Raw genomic sequence first — 24586 nt, forward strand, 5'->3', positions numbered from 1 at the left:
GACTTGTGAGTTTTAGGCTTAATTGAAAGGTAATGCCTTTTCATATAGGTATATAGTAGTTTGAATTTCTGCAGAAGCAGAGGTCTCTCATCTCTGTATGTTCTGTTATAATGCTGCTGCTTATTTAAATGTATGCGCTTGCAAAATTGCAAGCATGTTACTACTGTTGATCAAGGTTATGCTCTTTACCTGTTGGTGAATGTAGTCAGGCATCTATCCTATCTAATAAGCTCTGAAGATTAAGGCGGTTTCCAAAATGGAGTGTCTGTTGGAGAATCATATACTACTGCTTCTAGGTTGTAACAGGTAGATATGCAGAGCTACAATCTGCTTATTATTTCTTCGCAGTAGTATGTTTTCTGGCGTTGGAGTATGCCAACATAACAGTATATTTTGGAAGATGAGGCCTTATTCACAGATTCTTCAGTTGTCTATGATCATTTTAAGAGGAAGAGGGAATGCACAACTAAGCTGGTATTGCATCAAAGCAACAGTCAAATGTAGGGGCTGTTTGGTTCGAGTCTATGTAAAAGAACTGCTGAATCAGGAGACTTCGTAGTGGGGGCGGGAAAGGAACCAAGACCCCATGAGCTCCCTTATGTGTTTGGTTCATTTGACAAATACAATCCCTTGCATCCTTTTTCTGTTCACTCTCCACAGTGGCTAATTGTTCGAAGTGTCGTTAGCCACTCTACAAGAGGTTGATTACAATTTTACAAGTCATAGATGTATCAAATGATGTAATAAATTACTTAAAAAATAAAAAAAAATTATTGATGGATCTTGCTAACGAGCGCCCCGGGGCGTTAGATAAGGAATAATTATATTGGTTAAAATAGTATTAAGTTAGGAATGCATTATAAAATCACGCGTCATTCGGTGTAATTAATGTTAGTTTTACTCTAATATTTCCACTTTTAATTCTCTTATCTAACGCCCTGAGGACGTTCATTAGCTTTTGCCTTTATTGATTACATAAAAGAATTTGAGAATAAATGCTGATTTGTTTAATTTTATATTTTTCAAATTACAAGAATTTTTATTTTAGAGACAACTATGAAATTTTTATGGCACCCAAATTTACCCTGAATGCTAGAAAACCTTCTCCTCCTTCGGCCCTCCCTTTACTTTGTTACACGATTTTTCCTTTGAACAAAATTAAACACAAACCTTTGTCCCTTTACTTTGTTACACACATTTTCCTTCAAACAAAATAAAACATAAACCTTTAAATAAAAATGACGCAAAATATTAAATCCAAAGTTTTGCCAACTCTTATTTCATCAACAAATAATCTTATAGTTCTCAACCCAAAGAATTCAATTTTACCAATCAAATTTTTAATTGAGTCAAGTTAAACATTGTCAGCTCTTTTGACATTCACAAAAAAAAAAAAAAAAAAAAAAAAAAAAAAAAATTCAATTGGGCTGGGCCGGGTTTGGTAAGACCCAACCCTTGATTAACATGAAGAGCCCTCATTTCATTTGAATCTACGACTATAGAATAAATAAAATTCTGTGACCTCTTTCTCTCTCCCTTTTCCAGCTCTTCACACATGTTCTCATTTCTCTCTCTAATTCTCCAACAAAAACTCCATTAAAATTCAATCAAACAAAACTCAAACCCAGAAAAATGTCTCGAAGACAATCCCTCCAAATCCTAAAAAAATTCATACCCTCCATAACCCGATGCAGTACCCGATCCGTAACCTACATGCCCCGACCCGGCGACGGTTCAACCCGAAAAGTGACCCTAATTCCGGGCGACGGAATCGGACCTTTAGTTACGGGTGCAGTCGAACAAGTAATGGATGCAATGCACGCGCCAATCGTGTTCGAGAAGTACGATGTTCATGGTGATATGAAGAAGATTCCAGAAGGTGTTCTTGAATCAATTCGAGAAAATAAGGTTTGCATTAAAGGTGGGTTGATGACACCTGTCGGTGGTGGGGTTAGTTCGTTGAATGTTCATTTGAGGAAGGAGCTTGATCTTTACGCTTCATTGGTTCATTGTTTTAATGTCAAAGGTATTCAAACTAGACATGATAATGTTGATATTGTTGTTATTAGAGAGAATTCTGAAGGGGAGTATGCTGGGTTAGAGCATGAGGTTGTTCCTGGTGTTGTTGAGAGTCTCAAGGTATTAAAAAATTATTTTTTATTTCATGGATTTTTTTTTTGTTTAATTACTGTTCTAATTATTATTTTAATGTGTGGAATTATTGTTAGTTTGTCAGATTAATATGCTTTATGCACAATTTTATGATAAGTGTATTTTAATGATTTGTACTTGTACAGGATTTATAATTATTATGCTTAATGCATCACTGTATTATTTATGATTAGTGTATTATAATGGTTTGTACTTGTACATAGATTGAGGATTTATAATTGTTATGCTTTATGCATTATTAGTAAGTAATACTCTTGCTCGCCGCTAGCTAACACATTAATTAGTGAAGCACATTGTCTTTGTAAAGATGTCCTTTTATATATCTCATTTTCATTATTACAGTTCATATATGGTACCGGCAATTAATAAAGTTGTTGTGTTTATTATTAGTGTCTCTTAAGTTTGTTAATTAATAATTATAGATAAGGTCATTGAGGGAGATTTATGAACGTGGATGCTGAGGTTAAATCTATTGTAGAGGATTGATTATACTGGATTCATCATACCATTAATTTTACCAATACTGTTATACAAGTGCCACTTGGCTCGAGTAATGCCTTTAGTGGGAAAAGTGGGGGTGGGAAAGGAGGCTAAGAGTTTAGCTTAGCTTCTGTATATGCATAAAGTCATTGGGATAATATGATAATATTAAGAAAGAAGGATGAGTTGGTGAGCAAGACTTTTGATTTTCCCCTGTGAATTTTGGAGAATGACATGATGGTTATGTGCCTGATTCGAGGTGTGCAGAGACTGGAATTCGGTTTCTGAAAATAGATATGTTGGTTTCTGTAGTGACTAATGGTATCTTGGAAATGATATTTATGCCCATCAGTGACTTATGGTCTGACTTTTTGCCATTTTTGAAGGTATGCTATAGATATATAGATGCTAATATGTCTATTAGGAGGAAGAAGGATCATATTCTATTTATTACTCCTTATTTAGGGATATTGAAAAGTTAGACTGAAATTCTTTTGTTTTCTTTAGTATGTAACATTTTTATGTCCTATTGCGGCTTTGAGGTTCTGAACTTCTGAAACTAGTTTCTGTTTTGTTGGTAAACCAACTAGCACGGTGCAACGATAACCATCTTGTGTTGTCAGTGTAAGTTAGCTAGTATGTATTGTAGAAGTTTTAACAAATGTCATCAACCATAGAAACCCCCCTGCCCCCAATTCATACCGTGTTTCTTTTTGAAAGGAACTGTCCAACTGAAAGCACTTGAAATCTAATAGGTGTTGACTATTAAATAAGGGGAGCACCAGAGCGGTTAATGTGGTTTTCTTCTGGTATTCTTTCCAAATCTCTCCTTGTTCTGTTCCATCATTGGAGCTATACTAGCCTCAAGCTTACCTCAATACTTCTACAATGTCATTACTTGAGCCATTCATTAGGTTACGAGTACAGTATAGCTCCTATTCGACCCATTACTGACAATACAATGAGTATGCTACTGTTGGTTAGTTTTGCCTTGATGTTTCCTAAGGTTTGTATATATGTTGGATGTAATGATTATTGTAATGGAGTAGGAAGTAACATTACACTTCAGGAGATTTCTGGCTGGTTTCTAATGACCTAAAGGCTAAAGCCAAAAGCTTTAACTGAATGAATGTATTTATCTATCTAAGTCTGGAGTATGAGGCCGTTTATGTGACCATTGTGGTAGCTAAGGAGCAATGTACTTATAACTGGTAAGGGTGGTCTACAATACCAGTCTACATATTTTCTTCGCTTGGTCATGGGGGTAGTAATGCGTATTTTGGGTATATCTGGGGCTTGGTTGGGTCTTTTGGATGTGGATTCTAGTAACGTCTAGCGAAGAGAGAGGATAGTTCCAAGGGAGACTTTGGAGCTTGAGGTGTGCTCTTGAGTTTGTTGTGCTCAAGTTTAGAGTTGGTTGATGTGGTGTGGGAAAGATTGGTATTTGTGGAATTCTTTTTTCAAATTTTGGGCCATTGATTGTCTCTCTGTAGCCTTACAATACAGTTGTTGAAAGAGTTGAAAAGGCCTTAAAGTGAAACTTAAAAGAAAAACACAAAGGAACATGCATGAATGCTGGGTGTCTTCTATCTGCATATCAAACTATTCTTCTAGAGCTCTTTATTAATTTGGTTAATGTTGGCCTCTTTTTAATTATGTCTTGCTATCTTTGTATGTGCTTCTAAATGTCTGCAGTTCTATACTTCTATCTCATATTTGCAATGTGAAGTCATTTGTCAGGGAAAAAAAAAAGAAGTCATTTCTTTTGCAATTGACATTATGCTAGTTATTGTGTTGCTGATAGTTGACTTTTTTTTTTCCCCTCTCTATTGTCTAGAAGATTGAATTTTAAGTCTGTTTGGAAAATCTCTGTATAAGAGTTTGACATATAGTTGTTGCCTATATCTTGTTGTCTAAAAGATTAAAGCTAATTCTATTTTACTAGGTGATAACAAAGTTCTGCTCTGAACGCATTGCAAAATATGCATTTGAATATGCTTACTTGAACAACAGAAAGAAAGTGACTGCTGTGCATAAAGCCAACATCATGAAACTTGCAGACGGGCTTTTCTTAGAATCTTGCCGGGAGATTGCAGCACAGTACCCTACCATTGAGTACAATGAGATTATTGTAGACAACTGCTGCATGCAGCTTGTGTCGAAGCCTGAGCAATTTGATGTGATGGTATTTATCCTATATTCCTATTTCTCCTCTTCCTCGTGACTATTTCCTTTAATATCATGTAACATACAGTGACTACTCATATAGTCATATTCTCGTATGCTTTTGTGAAAAATAGAGCGGCAATCTGATAATACGTTTTCTGATGAGGTCTGTTGTGTTTTACATTTGACAGGTTACACCAAACTTATATGGTAATCTTGTGTCTAATGTTGCTGCTGGTATTGCTGGAGGAACTGGGGTCATGCCGGGAGGTATTGTCCTTTAACCTTTGCGACCTCACTCTTTTTCAGTTTCCTTTTGTTCATTAAATGTGCATGTCATAAGAACTCTTAATTTTATATTGGCCTGTGCCATGCTTTTGGTCCTGTTTTATTTAACTTCTCAAAAAAAAAAAAAAAAAAAAAAAAAATCACTAAAATTCAGTTTGAATCTTAAATACTGAGTGAAGCTAATTGCTCATGATAAAACATTAATGGATCAGCCCAAAAAAAAAAAAAGAAATTGTAAAAACCAGTTTTAATTGGCAAAAATCAGTATAATAGAGGGCAAGGCTTATGTTATGGCAGCTGAATATGATCATATCCCACTTTGGGTATCTAACTATCATTTGGATGTTGTAACTTTGAACATTTAGCATAGTTACTGTAGTGTAATTTATATGAGTGGAATTATTGATCTTAGATCAAAGCATACTCATTGATTTAGAAGCCTGTCATAATTATTGAGCATCTAATAAGCTGGATGAACTTTAGGTAATGTCGGTCCTGAGCATGCTGTATTCGAGCAAGGTGCTTCAGCTGGAAATGTTGGGAAGCTGGAATTGGTGGAGCAAAAGAAGGCAAATCCTGTTGCTCTGCTTCTCTCTTCAGCCATGATGTTGAGGCACCTTCAGTTCCCTTCGTTTGCAGATCGATTAGAGACTGCTGTGCAGCATGTAATCGAAGAGGGCAAGTACCGAACCAAGGATCTTGGTGGTAATAGTACTACTCAACAAGTTGTTGATGCCGTTTTAGCCAATCTGGATTGATGATCTACTGACATTTCCTTACCATACTGCACATTGTTTCGGTCGTTTCCTTGCAACATAACAAGTGATTCTTTTCGGGGAGATAATTCTCTCCTTGGCAGAGTTCCCTTTTTGAAACTTTTTTGGGTATGGGAAATTTTTTTTAACTTTCCTTTATCAGCTACTGAAGTTTTGCGTTCTCTTAGAATTGAGGATTCATTAATACCAAATCTTTGTTACGATTACACTGAAACTACTTCAGTAATAAATTTTGATTTTCAGTCTTTATTTTAAAGATCAATTGCAAAAAACTAAAGGGTCAAGCTAGAACTCTTTTTCCTCAATAGATATGACATTGGTTGTGAACCTTATGTTGAATTATTTAAATGTCATCATATTATCAATATTTTGGGCTTGAAATGTGAAGAATCGACCTTCCAAAATAATATTTTATCAACCCGTTATCGTAAACCTTAACAAACCAGGCATTATTTCGATGTTGTATGTTATAAATCTATTTACATACTACTAAAAGCGAAATAAAGAGGACACTTCTCATATTAAAAGTACCTTACCTTCTTAAAAAAAATTCAACAAATATTGTTTCTAGTGTGTAAGACTAACGTGATAACCACTACACCACAGCAACCCTTTTGATAAATTTGTGCAAACAATTCTCATGACCTCAAAATTTTAATATATCTAATATGCACATTTTTTTTTGAACGGGAATATGCACATTAGAATCTCCAAGTCAATAATCTTTCGTCAACTTCTTGATTTGATTTGATTTTATTAAAATTTGTGTTGTATATTTTATAATTGGACACCTTTCTGCTATATATTTGGGCATGACAATCCAAGCACAATGTTGACTTATTCTTTGATCACATAATAAATCTGATCTTATTACATAATGTCATAAAATCTATAGCTCTTACATTAACCAAGATTTATTTGATCATCTTAATCTGATTCATATTCATATGTCATTTTGATTTCGATAAATCGATTTTGCTACAAATAATCTTTCAAGATATTCTCTAATTTATCTTGGGTAATGATCATGTTCTTGTTCAAATCTCTAAAAACTATATAAGGGGTTCTCTTTATGATCATATAATTCATCAAAAAAAACTACTTACATACATTTACTAGCTGCTAATACAAGCATTTAATTTTTAAGAAAGGTGTTACAATAAAAATGTGGCCAACTATGGGTTTATATGTTGCAACAATAGTAGCAATATGTTTTATTTTGTTGGAATTAAAAAGGAGGAATTCAAGAGAAAAACAAGTTGTTCTACCTCCAGGGTCTAAAGGCTTCCCTCTTATAGGAGAAACCCTTCAACTCCTTGTCCCTAGTTACTCCCTAGACCTTCCCTCGTTCATTCGAACCAGAATTCAAAGGTATGGGCCTATATTCAAAACGCGACTTGTTGGAAGGCCGGTTGTGATGTCTGCTGATCCGGGTTTCAACCGGTACATTGTGCAACAAGAAGGGAAGTCAGTTGAAATGTGGTACTTGGACACATTCTCTAAGTTATTTGCACAAGATGGTGAAGCTAGGACTACTGCTGCTGGCCTAGTGCATAAATACCTTAGAAACCTTACTTTGAGCCATTTTGGCTCTGAAAGCCTTAGGGTAAATTTGCTCCCTCACCTTGAAAGTTTGGTTCGAAACACTCTACTTGGATGGTCGTCTAAGGATACCATTGATGTCAAAGAATCCGCGTTAACTGTACAATTCTTCCCTTTTTTTTTGATCTCTTGTGTGTTAACTTACATAAGCATATATGATTTACTTGGGACTAAATAAATTGTTTTGGTTTATCTTTTATGTGAATGAAGATGACTATAGAGTTTGTAGCAAAGCAACTATTTGGGTATGATTCTGACAAGAGCAAGGAGAAAATAGGGGAGAAATTTGGTAATATTTCACAAGGCCTTTTCTCTTTACCATTGAACATTCCTGGCACTACTTACCATAGCTGCTTAAAGGTATCCCAAGCACTCGATTTTGCTACTTAGGCCATGTTCTCTTCACCTAATTGTAACTGAACTGACATTTTTACTGTCGTTCTGAAATGTTGTATGTACATAATCTGATCAGAGCCAAAGAGAAGTAATGGATATGATGAGGACTGCTCTAAAGGATAGGCTCACTACACCAGAGTCATATCGAGGGGATTTCCTAGATCATGCTCTGAAAGACCTCAGCACCGAGAAGTTCTTGTCCGAGGAATTTATACTACAGATTATGTTTGGACTCCTCTTTGCTAGCTCTGAATCTACCTCCATGACATTAACTTTAGTCCTCAAATTATTGTCAGAAAATCCTCATGTCCTGAAAGAATTAGAGGTTTGTTTAATTCAGATGTCATCTATGAGTTCGAATTCTTTTCTTATGCTTTCCTAATTACGAATAATTTCCCTTAAACAGGCTGAGCACGAGAGGATTATCAAGAACAAAGAAAGCCCTGATTCTCCCCTGACTTGGGCTGAAGTGAAATCAATGACTTTCACTCTTCAAGTAAATTATACTATACTCTTATATATATATGCATAATTAGTCCTCTTAAAAGACCATAAAATAAAGGGTGTTATAAAATGTTATGTTTAATTTATCATATACTTCTGATACTTCTGATGCAGGTGATTAATGAATCTTTGAGACTTGGAAATGTTTCTCTTGGAATACTCAGGAGAACATTGAAAGATATCGAAATAAACGGTATACATATTAGCATTTCATATTATTTATTTGCATTACTTCCTTCACAATTAGAGTTGATCATGAGTCAAGCCGTGGGGATCATAAAGTGGCAGCTCAACTCGTGCTGGCCGGTTATAAACTTATGATCAACTATATGTAAAACCTTCCAAATTAGTGCAATAAACTCATCTTGTACATTAATTACTTTGCAGGATATACTATTCCAGCAGGATGGACTATTATGTTAGTGACTTCTGCATGTCAATATAATTCTGACATATACAAAGACCCACTTACCTTCAATCCTTGGCGCTGGAAGGTTACTTGCCTATAAATTTACTAATTTCTTTCTTCGACGAAGTACATAATTATTATAAGATGATCAAACCTTAATTAATCGAGTTTATTCTTGTAATCATGTATCAATAACAGGAAATGCAGCCTGATGTTATAGCAAAAAACTTTATGCCATTCGGAGGAGGAACAAGGCAATGTGCAGGAGCAGAATTTGCTAAAGTCTTAATGACTATTTTTCTTCATAACCTTGTCACTAATTACAGGTAACTTTATCTTTAATATCATCTTTCCTCCTTATGTAAGAAGCTACTTTTGGTGGACTTATTTTCTGATATTTTTTGGGGGCTTTGTATGAATAGATGGGAGAAGATCAAGGGTGGAGAAATCGTTCGGACTCCCATTTTAGGATTCCGAAATGCACTTCGTGTTAAGTTAACTAAGAAGAATTAAGCTTAAGAAGAGCAAAGTCTTAGTTATATTGTTCCAAATACTCTGTAATTGATACAAGAAATGTTGTTTTCTTTCTTGGAGATTATATTGATATTGTTGTTAATTTGTACTCCGTACTTCTACTTCAATGCAAAAAATGTTTTCCTACTATTCATCATACTTTCAGCAAGTATCCTTGACTATTAAATCAAGCTTAGGTTTATTATATCGATTTTTGTTTTTATTACGGAAAACACTAAATTAGCCATGCTTACTACTGTATAAGACAGTACAAGATACCAAAACCAACAATCAATGAATCAATCCAAAAACAAAAAAAGAATCACATGCCTATACGATATTAGATGTTCAAGCCTCTGTTAATCAAACTACCCAAAGAAAAGGGTTAATAATTGGACCCCATTTTCGCGGTGTCACAGTTATTAAGCACCACGCATCAATCAATATATAAAGAAAAATAAAGGGTGTTTCATTTGTGAACTTGCTCATTTAAGATAAGCCTAGTTACAAAGTTATCATATTACATACTTTGTATTACACAAAAACAATGGAAAGAAAAGTTTGCATAGTAGGAGCAGGCATTAGTGGTTTATTAGCATGTAAGTATGCCCTTTCTAAGGGCTACCACCCCATTGTTTTCGAGTCTCGTAGCGCCGTTGGTGGTGTTTGGACTCAAACTGTAGAGACTACTAAGCTTCAAACTCCTAAACCATTGTTCCAATTCTCTGATTACCCTTGGCCTTCTTCATTGGAAACACTTTTTCCTGACAAAAATCAAGTAATTGATTACTTAAGATCGTATGCTAAGCATTTTGATTTGCTTAAACATGTTAGATTTAATACTAAGGTTGTTAGTATTAAGTATGAAGGTCCATCTCATGAAGAAATTCAATCTTGGGCTCTTTGGAGTGGTAATGGTGACCCCTTTGGTAATATGGGCAAATGGACTGTCAACACCCAAGATCTCCTTAATCAATCAACTCAGGTAATTTTCTTACTTTGTTTTCAATTGTTAAATTTATTTTGTTTTTATGTACTCACTTTGTCTTTAATCATTCGCTATAAATAGCAAATGTAAAAAACTCATCTTAATTTAACTGTCATTTTTGAACATCTATACTATATATATTAAAAATCATGGTTCTTACAAAATTTGAACCCACGACCTCAAGTTTAAACTTTAGCGTGTTAGCCACTAAGCTATTACCATATTGCATGTCATCTAATAAAAAAATTATAGAAAATTTTATATTAGTAATGATTTTTATCATGAAAATAATGCAGTAATTCGGAGCATCGACCGGGCCTAAAAGCTAGTTATTAATTAATCATTCTAATTACTTATGCTAACTACAAATCTTTTACTGTATAATTTTTTTAATAATCACATTAAAGTAAATTTAACATATATGGTCCATCATAATTATATTTGTCTTGTAAATTAACGATTGAAACTATATTATTACCATTAGAATGAGAAAAGATGTACTTGTAATATATACGAAGTAGTTTGCAATCTTCATTATATTTTCAATTTTATCACTTTGTTACCATGAAAAAGGACAAGTTGATATATGCTATGATGATGAATTGATGGCTAGCTTTGGAAGGTTGCATTTTAGCTACTGATGCATTGTACTTCTAATGATCATCGTACCCATATCATACAATACGTACCCATATACCATGGGTGCCGGGGATATTGATACAATTTTATTATTTGTTATAATATTATTTTAACAAACTTTATTGTAAATTTATTCATTTTGATGACTTTTTGAATGATTTTCTTCATTTTTTAGAATAAATAAAGTAAAATTTATCAAATACGGTTGAAGATTTCATAAAATAATTATCGTAAGAATATATTATATCATACTTAATTAGACGTATTTGTATCCTCTATTTTCTAAACAACCTTATTGCGTACCCAATTTGTGTGGGTACTCATGCGGCATGCCATATTATTAGGGGTGGGACTTTTCAAATCGAACCGTGAAACCGTCCGTTACCGAACCGAACCATCACGGACCGAACCGTTTATAACCCGCTAATTTTAAACCGAAAACCGAACTGAACCGTATAATGTCAAACCGAAACCGAACCAATTAATGTTAACCCGTTACGAACCGTAAACCAATAACAAACCAAACCGTTTATAAACCGAAACCGTTTGAACCGATTAATGTAACCCGCTAACTGTTTAAACCAAACCGTTTATAAACCGAAACCGTTTAAACCGTAGGAAAAAACCGTTTAAATTGAACCATTTACAACCCGCTAACCGTTTAAACCGAACTGTTATAACCCATTAAACCGAACTATTTTCAAACCGCAACTCGTTTAAACCGATCCGATTACAAACTATTTAAACCGAACCGTTTACAACCCGTTCCATTCAAATTGAACTATTTACAGCCTTTAACAATTTGTTAGAATTCCACGAAATATATTTGATGTTTAATGTAATTTAACAGTACAATTTTTTTTACATATAATTATTGATTTAAATTTGTAAATTTTTTTGCTATTATAAAATTAAAATTATATTCTTGTATAACTAAATTAGGAGTTATAAATTAAATAAAAAAATGAAAAAATTTGGCCACCCACCCTCCACCCACCCACCACCGTAACCCACCGTCACCCCAGAAGACCCACCCTAACACTACCCCCCACCCACCACCGTTACCGTAACCCACCCCCACCCCACCACCGTTACCGTAACCCACCCCCACCCCACCAACGTCAACCCAGACCCACCCTAACACCACCCCCGCACCCACCATAATTACCGTAACCCACCCCACCCCACCCCACCACCCACCGTAAATAAAAAAACCCAGACCCAAACCTTACCCCACCCCATCCACCACCGTCACCGTAAATAATAAAAACCCAGACCCATACCCCACCCCACCTACCACCATCACGTACCCCACCCCACCCCCTTAACAAACCCCACCCCACCCCACCCACCACCGTCACTGTAAAAAAAAAAAAAAAAAAAAAAAAAAAAAAAAAAAAAATACAGACCCAACCCCAACCACACCCACCACCGTCACCGTAACACACCCCACCCCACCCCATACAAAAAAATCGAAAAAAAACCCAAACCCACTGTAACCCCACCCCACCCACCCCCATGAAACCCAACATCCTCGAAACCCCACAACTCACTCTAATTGCTCACCCACCATAAAACTCCCTCCCTCCCTCGAAAAATCCTCCCTCCCCACCCACCCGAACCCAGTCTAACCGCCGCCGCACCCACCCTAACTCGGCCCCCTCTGTTGCCCACAACTTGAAAAAAAATTAAAAAGAAAAACAGAAAATAAAAAAAGGAAGAACGAAAACACCTTATATATTAATCCTGAATTTGGCCTCGAATTTGGTTTTAAAAGGCCAAATTCGATCATGAAACAACTAGATCTAGAGTTTCGTGGTCAAATTTGACCATAAAAACCGTCGTGCGTGGTGCCGGTGGACGGAGACGGAGAAACGAGATGGAAGAAAGGAGAACATAGACGGAAAAAGGTGATAGGCCGTCGTCGAGCCTACCAAAGATAATGATTCCTATCTTGGTCTCACTAACAATAGTAAGGGTAAGAAAGGGTCGAACCCAAGAGAGGCGTTGAATCAACCACCGAGTACTACCGTTTAAATAAGCTAAATGAATTCTAAATTGGGTTGGTTTTGAGTAACTTCTTCTAATTCAACTCAACTAAAGCTAAGAGGAGATTAACAATATTAAGAAGAATCTAGGGCTTGGGTTATACCACTCAACTTCATCACAAATCACAATTAGCATGCAACAATCAAGGCAAAATGATGGGATAAATTAGGGGAAATCATCTAAAGCACCCAACTACTCTCTCAAGCTAGAGGGATTACTTGAATCATGAATACAACCTACTCTCGTGGTTACAAAGCATAAAACAAGTGTTAAAGCATAATCACGATGACATAAACATTCCCTTGATCGGAAATTCCTATTCTCATGGCATTTCGGGTCAATCAAGCATAAGGGAGCTAACTCAAGTTCATCTCTCGATCCTTCGTTGAGAAAGCTTAGATAAATAGTTCTAGCAATGGCCACTTACAAGAACTAACAATGAAACCACTTAAGCTCAACTAATTAACATCCCACAACAACCAAATTAACACATGCAACAAGTAATTAGTGACTACATTGAGGGTTTACCCAAACCCTAGAATTTAGACTACTCACAATCCATGGAGGTTAAAGCAATTAAAGATTTCAAGCAATTCATGAACAAGTTCAAACTAAGGATTAAGCTAATTAACAATCTAAACATGCAAGAACTAGCAAATAACTAACAACAAAGTGAAGAGAAGTAGAAAAGATGAGTAAGAAATGGTTACTATGAAGCTTCAAAGTGAGCAACAATGGTGGATTTGTCTTCTACAATGATTGAATTTGAATGTTTCCAAGCTAATAATTGAGAACTAACTAATGATTTGAGAATTTAATGTTCTAAGACTACAAACTAAGAGGAAAGCTCTAAAAAAACTGCATCCCCGTACAAATGAGCTCTAAAGGGGTATTTATATAACCCCCAAATAAAAAGGACGGAGAAAACAAGGAAGGAGTTCGACTGCAGGTCTGCACGGACGTGCCAGATTTGGCACGGACGTGCAAGGCTAAGCACGGCCGTGCCAAGTTTGGCACGGACGTGCAGGAGGGCCAAAATGGAGGCAGAAGCTTCTGCCAAGGTCTGCACGGACGTGCAGCTTTTGGCACGGACGTGCAGACTTGGACGTGCTATCATCTTGCACGTCCGTGCAGGATGCCCTGCCTAGACTGCTTAACTTTGGGAAGCTGTAACTTCTACGTTTCTTGTCAAAAATGGACTTGTGACTAGTCGTTGGAAAGCTCTTGAGACGAACTTTAATCTCCAATTTGAATCGCTTCAAAAGGTTGATAAGATCAAAAGTTATGGTTGGTTGAATTTGACGCTTACGCAAACGACCTTTCAAGGTTCTCCAAAAGCTTTTCATTTCCCTTTAAGGCATTCCTCTTTCTTCCTCCATGGCTCTATCAACCAAGCTTGCCCTTATCCTTGCTCACTCATGCTTGATCATGTCCATAGTGATAAAAATAGCTACATTACATCAAAAACACAAACAACCGGTGAAGCATGGATGGTACAAAATTTGCATAAAAATAGGATAAAAAATGAACTTTGATGTCGATTAATAACGAAAACAAGGTTCAAAAGTACCCTAAAATCATGCCAAATAACAAGTTATCAAATCCCCCCAAGCTAAGCTTTTGCTCGTCCTCGAGCAAAACAAACATGTCGAATCAAAGGAGGAAAACGACTTGCTAACATCAATCCAAGGAAAGGCAACAAGGAGGAAGCATATATACACAAATCCGCATGGTGACAGCCATCATCACTTTTAGCACAAGTGAGAAGCAATTTAAACCTCTAAGTCGCCTTAGAGGACGAGTTTTTATCTCGTGAGGGTTTCCATTGAGCTTAACCCACAACTCACACAAACCAAAACAAAACTATCAAACTACACAAGTTCCGATGTTATTATCACCCAAGTCAACTCATCGAGATATAAATCGCAAGCAAGACAAATGAGCGACTTTCAAGAATTACCAATCATACAAATGTGCACATGAGTTGGGGGTAAAGAGGAGGACTAAGCAAGATTGCACTAGGATACTTCTTTAGACCTTTTACTAGTTCATTAGAGCACACCTAGATATTCCAAAGTTTCAACAAGCCCTTTTTCGGTTATAAAATCTCAAAATGCTAGTCCACCTCCCAAAATGCACACCCAAGGCCCCTTAACTACACTCTAACTTGGGAATTTCATAAGAAACAACAATGCAAACAAGGTGTGGGAGGCATCCACGAGTTGACCTCTAAAGAAGAGAATTTTTTTTTTTAGAAGTTTTGGGGTAGTTTTTGTTCTCCCCTTTTTTTATGCTCCTCTTTTTTTTTCAATTTTCAATGCCCTCGCCTCTTTTAACTGTGAGCGGCTCTTTCTTTATTGAGAACGTGTGGCTTATTACGCCACTTATTACACATGATACAAGTAGAACCAATTCCCTAATAGAGTTTCATTTCGGGGAGGAAAGGGGACACATCAAGGGCACAAGGGACCACAAATTTATTCAAACATATCCTACTTGAGCAAATTAGACAATATCTTATACTAGGTGTGCAATTGAGCATTCATTGGATTTCATTTCATATACTCCAATGCAATCAAGATTAATAGACCTCTAAATGACCCCAACTCGTGCACACACTCTTCTAAAAAAACTTTTACTCATCACTCAAGAGTCAAGCAAGTAAAACATATAATCGTCATTTGAGTCTCATCCTTGACAATTTTTTTATTTTTAATTTTTTTAAAGTTATATTAAAGAAAAATAAAGAAGACCATGAATATCCAAATGTACAACTATGAACGAATTCAAGCATCAAACTAACAATCAACCCCCCTTCATGAAAGTGTGAAGCTACCCCCCCCCCCCAAGCTTAGACGAAGCGTTGTCCTCAATGCTTTGAAGAGATAATTAAGGGGGAGGGAGGGAGGGAAGGGAACACAATCAATCTCAACAAGTACCTCTAATCCAACATCCATAACTACAACAAAAAACCACAACAATAAAATCTAGCCCCAAACCAAACTCTTTAACAAGCAACCAATGAATGGCAAAAATAATTATAAAATCAATAGCTTGAGAAGGGATGAAGAGAGGAAGAGATATTACTCAATTTGATACAAAATTCTTCATAAATTCTTCAAAACTTTGTAGAGTAGGTTGCGTCTTTCCAATGTAGCAAAAACTCCAAAATTCTTGTGAATTTGAGACTATATGATGTAATTTGGAATTGAGTGATAAAGAGTACCTAATTGAGAATCATTTCATAAAGCTCATTTGTTCAAATCATCAAACAATTAAAATCCATGCACATCGTTATTCAAAAATAAATAAATAAATAAATAAAAATTGCCTTTCTTTTCGGTCTTTGGCTAGACCTTAGCTAGTAAGTAATTTGACAAACTCCTAAGGAGCTTATCATATGCACTTGAGCACATTTCACAAATTGCAACCATAAAAATAAGAAGAAAATTTAAAGAGAAGAAGAAAAGGATATACATTAATCTACAAAGTTTCCTAAAATAAAAATGAGAAGATCTAAAAAAGGTCCTAGATTGAAAAGAAGAAGGAAAAATAAAAGTATAACTATCAACAAAACACTTTATTGGAGATTCATTTGGTAAATCAAAAACCATATTTACATCAAATTCACCCAATTGAGTATCGTTGGTTAGAAATTGATCATGTAAATCATAGAATGAAGTACAAAGAGGCTCATGTGAAGTGAACTTGGGAAGAGAAGTGGGGAAAAGGCTTGGAAATGAGACAATAATATCAAGAGTTTTTTAGAAAGGGACATGAGGCTCAAAAAAAGAATGGTCAATTGGTAAAGACTTAACAATCACCTCACTCTCAACTCTGTGGTCCTCAAAAGAGGGACTTTCCTCCACTTCATACCTTTTATCCTTACTTTCCCAAAATTTATCATGAATATCTAGGCTACTATTTCCAAATTGATAATTATCCTCAACACCTCTTGAATAATCATCAATATAATCAAATTGAAGAATACCATCAACATTATATTTAGACTTTAGTAGACTTATATCATTAGTGGAATTCAACAAACAATCATCAACTTTGTCATTATTCATAATTAAAGGTACATTAGGCTCATTATACAAATTGATGATATTTGGAAAAATAGGGTCATCAGCCAAAGGTTTTTCAAGAAGAGGTTTCTCAAAATTTTCATTTTCATTCATTTGAACCCTAGAAGCTTCACTAAGATGATTCATGGATGTACAATTGCTCTTTATGTCCATTAGATTCTTAGAAATCTCTTCACAACCCTCCAAAAAACATTCTAGAGCGATCTCTAAAGAAGACTTGGGTTCTTGAGGATGGGAGAATTTCGAAAATCACAATGAGAAGAGGTGTCAACATTATGCACATAAGCCACATCATAAGGAGTACATGACATAAAATTGGAATCCAAGAAAAAAGTTGGGGAATTTTGACAATTTGCATCACCAAAACTCGAAACATTAGAATCCAAAACATTATCATCACATTCTTCAAATGAGTTCGCACCATTAAAATGGTCATACATCTCATGATTAGCCATCTCCCAATCATAAGTATCTTTAGCTAGCCATTCAAACATACTCCAATTCTCATTAATGGTTTTAGACATAAATTGACCTTCGGACATAGATTCAACAACAACTCGCATTTCATCATTTAAACCTTCAAAAATTACTTCACAAATATCCACCTTTAAAAGTCTATGACCATAATTATAACCAACATAATCATTAACCCTATGGTAATATCTCCAAAATGTTTCATTCTCGTATTGGGGAAGGGAAAAAATTGCCATTTATTTCAATGGAAGAGACCCCAAAATAAAATATAAAAAAGAAAAAGAAAAGGGAAAAAAATTATATGTACAAAGACTTAGACTCATCTAATCAATAATTAGACAATGTCAACCGAAGTCCCCGGCAACGGCGCCAAAATTTGATAAGCTGTCGTCGAGCCTACCAAAGATAAAAACCTAACTTGGTCTCTCTAATGGGTAGAAAGGGTAAGTAAGGGTCGATCCCACAAGGACTAAGGGGAGCACTAACAAATATCGATTTGTGATAAGCTAAGTCAAGTCTTTTTGGGTTATGAGTTATGAAGAAAAACTACAAACAATAATAAAGAGGATCTCGGGAAGGTATCCACCAATTAAGTCGTTCACAAACTACAATTTAACATACAAGACATAGCAATTTGGGGATAAATTAGGGGAAGTCATCTAAGGCACCCAACTACTCTCTCAAGCTAGAGGGATTACTTGAATCATGAATACAACCTACTCTCGTGGTTACAAAGCATAAAACAAGTGTTAAAGCATAATCACGATGACATAAACATTCCCTTGATCGGAAATTCCTATTCTCATGGCATTTCGGGTCAATCAAGCATAAGGGAGCTAACTCAAGTTCATCTCTCGATCCTTCGTTGAGAAAGCTTAGATGAATAGTTCTAGCAATGGCCACTTACAAGAACTAACAATGAAACCACTTAAGCTCAACTAATTAACATCCCACAACAACCAAATTAACACATGCAACAAGTAATTAGTGACTACATTGAGGGTTTACCCAAACCCTAGAATTTAGACTACTCACAATCCATGGAGGTTAAAGCAATTAAAGATTTCAAGCAATTCATGAACAAGTTCAAACTAAGGATTAAGCTAATTAACAATCTAAACATGCAAGAACTAGCAAATAATTAACAACAAAGTGAAGAGAAGTAGAAAAGATGAGTAAGAAATGGTTACTATGAAGCTTCAAAGTGAGCAACAATGGTGGATTTGTCTTCTACAATGATTGAATTTGAATGTTTCCAAGCTAATAATTGAGAACTAACTAATGATTTGAGAATTTAATGTTCTAAGACTACAAACTAAGAGGAAAGCTCTAAAAAAACTGCATCCCCGTACAAATGAGCTCTAAAGGGGTATTTATATGACCCCCAAATAAAAAGGACGGAGAAAACAAGGAAGGAGTTCGACTGCACGTCTGCACGGACGTGCCAGATTTGGCACGGACGTGCAAGGCTAAGCACGGTCGTGCCAAGTTTGGCACGGACTTGCAGGAGGGCCAAAATGGAGGCAAAAGCTTCTGCCAAGGTCTGCACGGACGTGCTATCATCTTGCACGTCCGTGCAGGATGCCCTGCCTAGACTGCTTAACTTTGGGAAGCTGTAACTTCTACGTTTCTTGTCGGAAATGGACTTGTGACTAGTCATTGGAAATCTCTTGAGACGAACTTTAATCTCCAATTTGAATCACTTCAAAAGGTTGATAAGATCAAAAGTTATGGTTAGTTGAAGTTGACGCTTACGCAAACGACCTTTCAAGGTTCTCCAAAAGCTTTTCATTTCCCTTTAAGGCATTCCTCCTTCTTCCTCCATGGCTCTATCAACGAAGCTTGCCCTTATCCTTGATCACTCATGCTTGATCATGTCCATAGTGATAAAAATAGCTACATTACATCAAAAACACAAACAACCGGTGAAGCATGGATGGTACAAAATTTGCATAAAAATAGGATAAAAAATGAACTTTAATGTCGATTAATAACGAAAACAAGGTTCAAAAGTACCCTAAAATCATGCCAAATAACAAGTTATCAGAAGGGAAAATAAGGAAGAAGAAGAAAGGAAGAAGGAAGAGGAGATGAGAGAGAAAACGAGAGAGCAGTGAGCATATTAGCAGCCATGGCTTCAAAAAATTGATAATATTACAGAAGAGGATTAAGAAAACGAGAGAGAAATAAAAAAGAGTACTAAAGAGACGATGGTAAGAGTGATCTGATTGGTGGAAAAGAAAACACACGGATCGTGAATTGGAATGTGTGCGATGATAGGCCGTTAGATGACATGCAAATCAATGGCTGATATTTAATATAAGACGGCGACACGGATCATGGGATAATGGATTTGGATAGTATGTTTTTTTTTATTCATAGCTACGTACTAATAAAAACACTACTGTATTCTTAACTTTATGTAACTTATAAATTGTAAGAAACACAAATGTTTGGAAATTGGAATTGATTCAATATGACATATTTAATGTATATTAGTTATATGTATATCAGTATATGTAATAAATAATAATGTATGGTATGATTGGTATCATACTATCACTGGTATGTATAGATAATCGATAAATGTATCTGATTATTAAAACTTAAAACAGTTGATGATCGATCTAATTGAATACTTCTACTTCCCCACCCGTTTTCTTTAACTTGCAAGTTGCAACATATATATGTTGCAGCCTTGTAGGCACGTAATCTTAAAAGGTGATTAGAGAGGGTAAGACAACAAAGTAATTCAGCAATATAACTTTAACACCAAAATTATGGAATAGTTACAAACAATTGTCAATTATTACTTTATTAGACTAATGGGAAATTGAATAATCGTGATTTTAATTAAACATCCAAATATAGTTCCGTAACATTAAATTATTAGTTTATTACAATATCAATTATCGATTTATCGTATTCAAAGTACCAATTCATCAAATCATGGTTATACGCGATCTTTAAAACAATTAAAACAAGAAGCTGATAGCCTGATAATATTTGATAATGAAACAATAATACATTAATACCTTATAAATTTGTAATAGACTAATATTTAATAAACAACAACAATACTATAACCAAATTTGAAACATAACACATTAACATGATATAGAATGAATGAGAATTTCTGTAATTCTATATAATCTGATATCCGAGTCGATTTATCGTATTCAAAGTAGCAACTCATCAAAACATGGTCATGACACGATATCTAAACAATCCAACAAGAAGCTGATAACCTAATAATATATATTTAATAATGAAACAATAATACATTAATACATTATAAATTTGTAATAGACTAATATGATAATATCGAATAAACAACAACAAGAGTATAACCAAACTTGAAACATAACATATTAACATGATATAGAATAATTGAATAAATGAATATTTGTGTAATTGTATATAATCCGATGTCTGAAAATAAAGTGACGAAGTCCCAACTTTATATAAAACGAAAATAGCTAACCGGTCAAAAATATCTTAAAACCCAATTTCTACTCGATCCATTATTTTTTTCACCAACCTATGCCGACCCGCTAATGAAATGGAAATACTAGTCCCAACTTGATATAAAACAAAACGCGCTAACTGGTCAAAACCACTTTTTAGAACTCGATTTCAACCCGATCCAATTTAACCGATTACCAAACTAACCCGAACGATTTTAGCACCAAACCGAGTATAAACCGAGCCGATATGAATCGAACTAGCATTAACCCGGGTAAACCCGCCCCTGAACCGACCCATTTCAAAATAATCCGTTCATGACCCGAATCGATATGAACCCGAACCGACGTTGACCCGGTAAAACCGCCCCTGAACCGATCCGTTTCAAACCGGTCAGATCATGACCCGAACCGTTTATAAACCGAACGGGCATTGACCCGGGTAAACCCGCCCCTGAACCGACCTGTTTCAAACCGACCCGATTATTAACCGAACCTTTTAAAAACCGAACCGGCATTGACCCGAGTAAATCCTCCCCTGAAGCGACCCGTTTCTAACCGATCTGATTATGACCCGAACTGTTTATAAACCGAACCGTTTATGACCCGAACCGAATTTAAATCGTACAAAAATAAACTGAAACCGAACCGACCTGTGACTAATCAAAACCGAACTGAACCGACCCGCCGTCTAAATGAAACCGTTTTAACCCGAACCGTTTCAAACCGAAACCGTTGCAAACTGAGGTCTAACCGAACTGCCAGACCGAAATCCCACCCCTACATATTATCAACCATTGGAAAATGACGAGTAGATGTGGTTCTTGGTAGTAATGGCCAAATGGGGGGCCTTATGATTCTTTTCATGGGTGCCATGTGATTTAATTTTGTATCATATATGTACAATGGAGACATGAATCACATGATAACCAAACGGCAAAAAAAAAATTGTGTGGTTGGAATTAAAATTTATAAATAAAAAATCTAATAAGAAATGTTAATAGTATGTACTCCTTCCATATTTTATTACTTGTTCCATTTCTCTTGAACACGTATGTCGATGTAAAGTTTTGATTAGTAATATCTTTAATTATCAATAAGTATAAATTATAATAATTAAAAATTAAAAATCTAATTATTAAATCGGCTTGTGTTCAGGTTAGGTTGGTTTCGTGTTGTATTGTGTTATATCAGATACTAGACTGTCAACTCTATCCTCAATGTATCTCGTCATTGACAAATTAATATGATGTAAAAGTAACTAATTAGAAGTGATGTTGCAAATTGGTTTGATAAAGAACGATTGATTGGTTTGATAAAAATCTATAATTAGAAGTGATGTTGCAAATTGAATGATTTATTATTTATGTTAATGACGCAGGTGATGGAAGTAGATTTTGTGATCTTGTGTGTTGGACGATTCAGCGATCTACCGAACATACCACAGTTTCCTTCAGGCGAAGGACCAGAAGTATTTCAAGGGAAGGTCATGCATTCTATGGATTATTCTGCCTTAGACTATGGATCTGCTAGAAATTTAGTCGGCGGAAAACGAGTTACCGTGGTTGGCTTCCAAAAATCTGCTCTTGACATTGCTATGGAGTGTTCAATTGTCAATGGTAAGTAATTACATACAAAATACACGTTGGTCATGTACGTGTTTCTGACAAGCTAGTTAATTATGTGACAACTAAATATAGAAATTATACGACGTGTCGCCATATGTTTTAATTTATATGACGACACTACTAAAAAAAAATATGGAAAAAGTAACGCAATTAAGATGTAGGACATTATGATGTATGTGATGCTGTTGAGTGCAGGAGTAGAACATCCGTGCACGGTAATATGCAGGACTCCGCATTGGAATGTACCAGACCTCTTTCCTTGGGGAATTCCTATCACAAGCTTGTATTTGAACCGTTTTTCGGAATTCTTGCTTCATAAGCCCGGAGAAGGTCCTCTGCTTAGTCTCTTAGCCACACTACTTTCACCTCTAGTACGTACCAGGCCATTTCTTCGACCTTGACTCGTATATGTTCATTCATAATCTTTAGTAGTGTAACAATGTACATTCATTATTTCCTTGCAGAGATGGGGAATTAGCAAATTTGTCGAATTTGATATAATGTACAGACATCCTCTAAAGAAATTCGACATGGTACCGGACCATAGCTTCCTACAAGAAGTTAGCTCTTGTAAGCTCTCAATAGTCCCAGAAGGGTTTTATGACAATGTTGAGAAAGGAAGTATTATTTTGAAGAGATCCCCTGCCTTTAGCTTCTATAAAGAGGGTGTTAAACTCGACTATAGTATTAAATCGACGAAGCCTATTAAGAGTGACTTGGTTATTTTTGCTACGGGATATAAGGGTGATCAGAAGCTCAAAGACATTTTTGAATCTTCCGAATTTAAGGATTACATGTTTGGCTCCTCCAATGAAACACTTTCATTGTACAGGTTGGTATAATCTTAAGCTTTATGTCAAAAATCTCTTCCATAAGACCTTTGTTACATTCTCATTAGACAATTTTTTGAGATAACGACGAAATCAAATTTAGATTAGCTTATTGAAGTTTATTATGTACGTCATGAACCTATAGGAAATGTATCCATCCCCGGATTCCACAACTTGGAGTGATTGGATTTTCGGAGAGCCTTGCAAACTTGTACACTTCAGAAATAAGATGTCGTTGGTTATTCGAACTACTTGATGGCAAATTCAAACTGCCAAGTATTGAAGAAATGGAGAAAGATATTATAGAATGGGAGAAATTTATGAAGAGGTACTCAGGCAAGTATTATAGAGGATCTTGCATTGGAGCTTTGCATATTTGTTACAATGATCAGCTTTGCATTGACATGGGCTTGAACCCAAAGAGAAAGGATGGATTCTGGGCTGAGCTGTTCGAGCCATACGGCCCAATGGATTATGCTTAAAACTAATTTTACTGCAGTATAATTAGAAGGCGTATTTATATTTATATTTATATTGTACTAGATGAAGCTCGTGCGAAACGGGTTGTTTGTATTTTTCAAACAAATATTTTACTAAATATATATTTAACTGATAAACTTTGTGATATTTGCTTGTTTACCACTTGAATTTTTTACTATAAAATGAATTATTAATTTTGTTTTTCATATTTAGATAAAAATTCCTAATATAAAAAGATAATGCGTAATATTTTATTTCACAAAGTTTCATATATGACTAGTCACACCGTGTGACCGGGATTATTTGATCAGGGGTTACTCGGTTGGTCAAGGGTTACTCAATCGATTAGGAGTTACTCGGACGATCAAGGTTACTCGATCAGTGTTTTGGTGTGTCTCAGCCGCCACACGATATGGTCAGCCACACGGAAAACGCGTTGATTTTATTTTAAAAATTAATATAAAATTTTAGATCTAAAATAAATTGCAATTTTTTTTTTCATTGGCTAAAATATAACATTTTCCTATGTGACGCTCTGATAAATTTTTATTTATTATTATATTCATACGTAGCGTTTAAAAAAAAACTAATCTTACATGGCATAATCCTATTGTAGCGTTTTAAAAATATTAATCCT

The 24586-nt window shown here is 35.4% G+C and overlaps 3 protein-coding genes across 3 annotated transcripts; all 3 read left to right on the top strand.

The window, feature by feature from the left end:
- Positions 1–1177: 1177 nt before the first annotated feature.
- LOC110740099 (isocitrate dehydrogenase [NAD] regulatory subunit 1, mitochondrial-like) lies at positions 1178–6138 on the top strand. Its single transcript, XM_021920597.1, has 4 exons — positions 1178–2139; positions 4598–4837; positions 5010–5088; positions 5590–6138. The coding sequence occupies exons 1-4, from the start codon at positions 1633–1635 to the stop codon at positions 5862–5864; spliced, it is 1101 nt and encodes a 366-aa protein (XP_021776289.1). The 5' UTR covers positions 1178–1632; the 3' UTR covers positions 5865–6138.
- An 851-nt stretch (positions 6139–6989) lies between these two features.
- Positions 6990–9445, top strand: LOC110739944 (cytochrome P450 87A3-like). The gene is made up of 8 exons (XM_021920420.1): positions 6990–7584; positions 7695–7844; positions 7957–8205; positions 8287–8376; positions 8499–8577; positions 8772–8878; positions 8992–9119; positions 9216–9445. Exons 1-8 carry the CDS (start codon positions 7048–7050, stop codon positions 9304–9306), a joined length of 1431 nt encoding a protein of 476 aa, XP_021776112.1. The 5' UTR covers positions 6990–7047; the 3' UTR covers positions 9307–9445.
- Positions 9446–9757: 312 nt separating this feature from the next.
- LOC110740100 (probable flavin-containing monooxygenase 1) lies at positions 9758–24104 on the top strand. The gene is made up of 5 exons (XM_021920598.1): positions 9758–10291; positions 22393–22630; positions 22835–23010; positions 23104–23471; positions 23615–24104. The coding sequence occupies exons 1-5, from the start codon at positions 9854–9856 to the stop codon at positions 23949–23951; spliced, it is 1557 nt and encodes a 518-aa protein (XP_021776290.1). The 5' UTR covers positions 9758–9853; the 3' UTR covers positions 23952–24104.
- Positions 24105–24586: the final 482 nt, after the last annotated feature.

The sequence above is a fragment of the Chenopodium quinoa genome, unplaced genomic scaffold (genome assembly GCF_001683475.1).
Source record: "Chenopodium quinoa cultivar QQ74 unplaced genomic scaffold, ASM168347v1, whole genome shotgun sequence".
NCBI lineage: Eukaryota > Viridiplantae > Streptophyta > Magnoliopsida > Caryophyllales > Amaranthaceae > Chenopodium > Chenopodium quinoa.

Coding starts and splice junctions, on each gene's coding strand:
- LOC110740099 (XM_021920597.1), top strand. CDS start 1,633: ATGTCTCGAAGACAATCCCTCCAAATCCTAAAAAAATTCATACCCTCC. Junction 4,838..5,009: donor CTGAGCAATTTGATGTGATG/GTATTTATCCTA, acceptor TACATTTGACAG/GTTACACCAAACTTATATGG. Junction 5,089..5,589: donor AACTGGGGTCATGCCGGGAG/GTATTGTCCTTT, acceptor GATGAACTTTAG/GTAATGTCGGTCCTGAGCAT.
- LOC110739944 (XM_021920420.1), top strand. CDS start 7,048: ATGTGGCCAACTATGGGTTTATATGTTGCAACAATAGTAGCAATATGT. Junction 8,879..8,991: donor TCAATCCTTGGCGCTGGAAG/GTTACTTGCCTA, acceptor TATCAATAACAG/GAAATGCAGCCTGATGTTAT. Junction 9,120..9,215: donor AACCTTGTCACTAATTACAG/GTAACTTTATCT, acceptor TTGTATGAATAG/ATGGGAGAAGATCAAGGGTG.
- LOC110740100 (XM_021920598.1), top strand. CDS start 9,854: ATGGAAAGAAAAGTTTGCATAGTAGGAGCAGGCATTAGTGGTTTATTA. Junction 23,011..23,103: donor CCACACTACTTTCACCTCTA/GTACGTACCAGG, acceptor ATTTCCTTGCAG/AGATGGGGAATTAGCAAATT. Junction 23,472..23,614: donor GAAACACTTTCATTGTACAG/GTTGGTATAATC, acceptor ATGAACCTATAG/GAAATGTATCCATCCCCGGA.